The sequence below is a fragment of the Leucopleurus acutus genome (assembly GCF_964270905.1).
Source record: "Leucopleurus acutus genome assembly, chromosome: 4".
Lineage (NCBI taxonomy): Eukaryota > Metazoa > Chordata > Mammalia > Artiodactyla > Delphinidae > Leucopleurus > Leucopleurus acutus.
Genome location: NC_139146.1, coordinates 122,586,422 through 122,589,362, shown reverse-complemented (window position 1 = coordinate 122,589,362; position 2,941 = coordinate 122,586,422). Strand labels below are relative to the sequence as shown.

Below are 2,941 nucleotides of genomic sequence, written 5' to 3'. Positions count from 1 at the left end.
CATAGATGCAAAATTCCTCAACAAAATACTAGCAAGCAGAATCGAACAAGACATTAAAAGGATCATACATCATGATCATGTGGGGCTTATTCCAGAAATGCAAGGATTCTTCAATATATGCAAATCAATGTGATACACCATATTAACAAGCTGAAGGAGAAAAACCATATGATCATCTCAATAGGTGCATTGAAAGCTTTTGACAATATTCAACACCCATTTATGATAAAAACCCTGCAGAAAGTAGGCATAGAGGGAACTTTCCTCAACATAATAAAGTCCACATATGACAAACCCACAGTCAACATCATCCTCAATGGTGAAGAACTGAAACCATTTCCACTAAGATCAGGAAGAAAACAAGGTTGCCCCCTATCACCACCATTATTCAACATAGTCTTGGAAGTTTTAGCCACAGCAATCTGAGAGAAAAGGAAATAAAAGGAATCCAAATCAGAAAAGCAGAAGTAAAGCTGTCATTGTTTGCAGATGACATGATACTCTACACAGAAAATCCTAAAGATGCTACCAGAAAACTACTAGAGCTAATCAATGAATTTGGTAAAGTAGCAGGATAAAAATTAATGCACAGAAATCTCTGACATTCCTGTACACTAATGATGAAAAATCTGAAAGTGAAATTAAGAAAACTCTCCCATTTACCATTGTACAAAAAGAATAAAATATCTAGGAATAAACCTACCTAAGGAGACAAAAGACTTGTATGCAGAAAATTATGACACTGATGAAAGAAAATAAAGATGATACAAATAGATGGAGAGATATACCATGTTCTTGGATTGGAAGAATCAACATTGTGAAAATGACTCTACTACCCAAAGCAATCTACCGATTCAATGCAATCCCTATCAAACTATCACTGGCATTTTTCACAGGACTAGAACAAAAAATTTCACAATTTGTATGGAAACACAAAAGACCCCTAATAGCTAAAGCAATCTTTTTTTTTATAACAACAGCTCTTTATTACATGGATTCAAATACACAGCATACCAGTCATGTTCCCTGAAATTTAACAATCACATTCAATTAAAACATGTTAGTGCATTCCTCAACACTAATTCTAAGGGGCTTCCTTTGAAATTCCTTTACAAAGCCTTGTATAAAGAAGAGGTTAAGCACCAGTAAGAAAGACTGTTGTTAGCAGTTTTATTTTATCCTCCTCCTCATCAACAACAACAATCATGCAGTTTTTTCCTTCTATGTGCATGGCATTGTAAAATGAGTGCTGCACTCTGCTATGGTATAAAGTTTATAAATACAATATACCAATACAAAGTCGAAGCCATTAAAAACATCTTAATAACAACTACCAGAAGATAATTAAATCTGGAGTGTTGATGGAATCTATGAAGAGATTTAGAACCAACACACAAACTCAAACATTATAGTAAATGTTTTACTTGGAAAGGGGAGAAAGGGGAACTTCTTACGTGCTACTGAAGGGTTTTCTACGTTGTTCCACATTTACTTTCTTTCTGCTATTATCTTTAAATACTGCAGAGCATTGTGAGCTGCATCACTCTGCGCACTGCCACAGGAGATCCCCAAGCCATGACAGACCATGATGGGACTGGTGGACAATTCAGCGAGACATTGATACTGTCCGTTGGCACTCAGTTCTTCTATATCCAAATGTGTTATATTAAAACCTTGCTCCTTTGCAATTTCACTAAACAGCTGGATGTAATCTGTATTTGGAATACTGAGGAGGCTTCTTTTCAGTAAGTTGATCTTTTCACAAGGATAATTCCTCAAGGAATGCCAAGTACAACCTAAAGAATGTCCTACCACATTTGTCAAAGAAATGTGGTTCTCTGGAGAGATATTACTGAATTTGGCAAGAAATTTCTCAGCAGCATTTCTCTTGGCTTGTTTCTTTGATGCCCCCTTTCCAGTTTCCATGAATGACTCTAGCCTGCAAATTGTGGTATATTCTCTCTTATAAGCAGGTCCTCCCTCCTGGGAAAGGGTATATTCAGGAAGTCTCCAGCCATGATGAATAGCCAATTCCTGTAATGAACCAATAGGATTAAGCTGGTTCTTTGGTTGCTTGGAAGGGTCAGGCATTAAGGGATCAGGAACTGCAAAGAAAATACTTGCACTGGCTTTCAAAATGTTAATGGCAGCCTCAGAAGCTCTATGTTTCGCCAGCTTCTTACTTGTACCTTCACCTGTGCAGGTTATGTCACCAACAGTTACCCTGAAGGTGAAAGTGGGCAAGTGTATTTGCACATTGGATCTTTCACATTCATAAACTGGGATATTCTTGGTCTTCATGCCGTATACATGTAATACCTGAATTGGTGTTTTCCCTGGCTTAGCTGTGATCATCTTCCCCAAACTGAAGGTCCCACTGTCCTCACACTCCAGCGGTGGAGCCACAGCACGATGCCTGCTCTGAGACATAGCCAGAAGGGACGGCTTTGTGGCGGGAGAAAGAGCAGTGTGGAGTGACATCTTCACTCCACAGGTCAGTCAGTCCCTGAGAGGAGCGATCTAAAGCCGACACCGCCACCTCCTCCCCTCCTCCGACTCCTCTACAGCAATCTTGAGAATGAAAAATGGAGCTGGAGGAATCAGGCTCCCTGACTTCAGACTATACTACAAAGCTACAGTAATCAAGACAGTATGGTACTGGCACAAAAACAGAAATATAGATCAATGGAACAGGATAGAAAGCCCAGAGATAAACCCATGCACATATGGTCAACTTATCTTTGATAAAGGAGGCAAGAGTATACAATGGAGAAAAGACAGCCTCTTCAATAAATGGTGCTTGGAAAACTGGACAGGTACATGTAAAAGTATGAAATTAGAAAACTCGCTAACACCATACACAAAAATAAACTCAAAATGGATTAAAGACCTAAATGTAAGGCCAGAAACTATCAAACTCTTAGAGGAAAACAGGCAGAAA

The 2,941-nt window shown here is 38.7% G+C and overlaps 1 protein-coding gene across 1 annotated transcript; it reads right to left on the bottom strand.

Moving 5' to 3' along the window:
* Nucleotides 1-1,488: 1,488 nt before the first annotated feature.
* On the bottom strand, nt 1,489-2,481 carry LOC309960657 (interferon-inducible double-stranded RNA-dependent protein kinase activator A-like; the record flags this gene model as incomplete). Its single annotated transcript, XM_082837559.1, has 1 exon — nt 1,489-2,481. One exon carries the CDS (start codon nt 2,479-2,481, stop codon nt 1,489-1,491), a length of 993 nt encoding a protein of 330 aa, XP_082693685.1.
* Between the last annotated feature and the right edge of the window lie 460 nt (nt 2,482-2,941).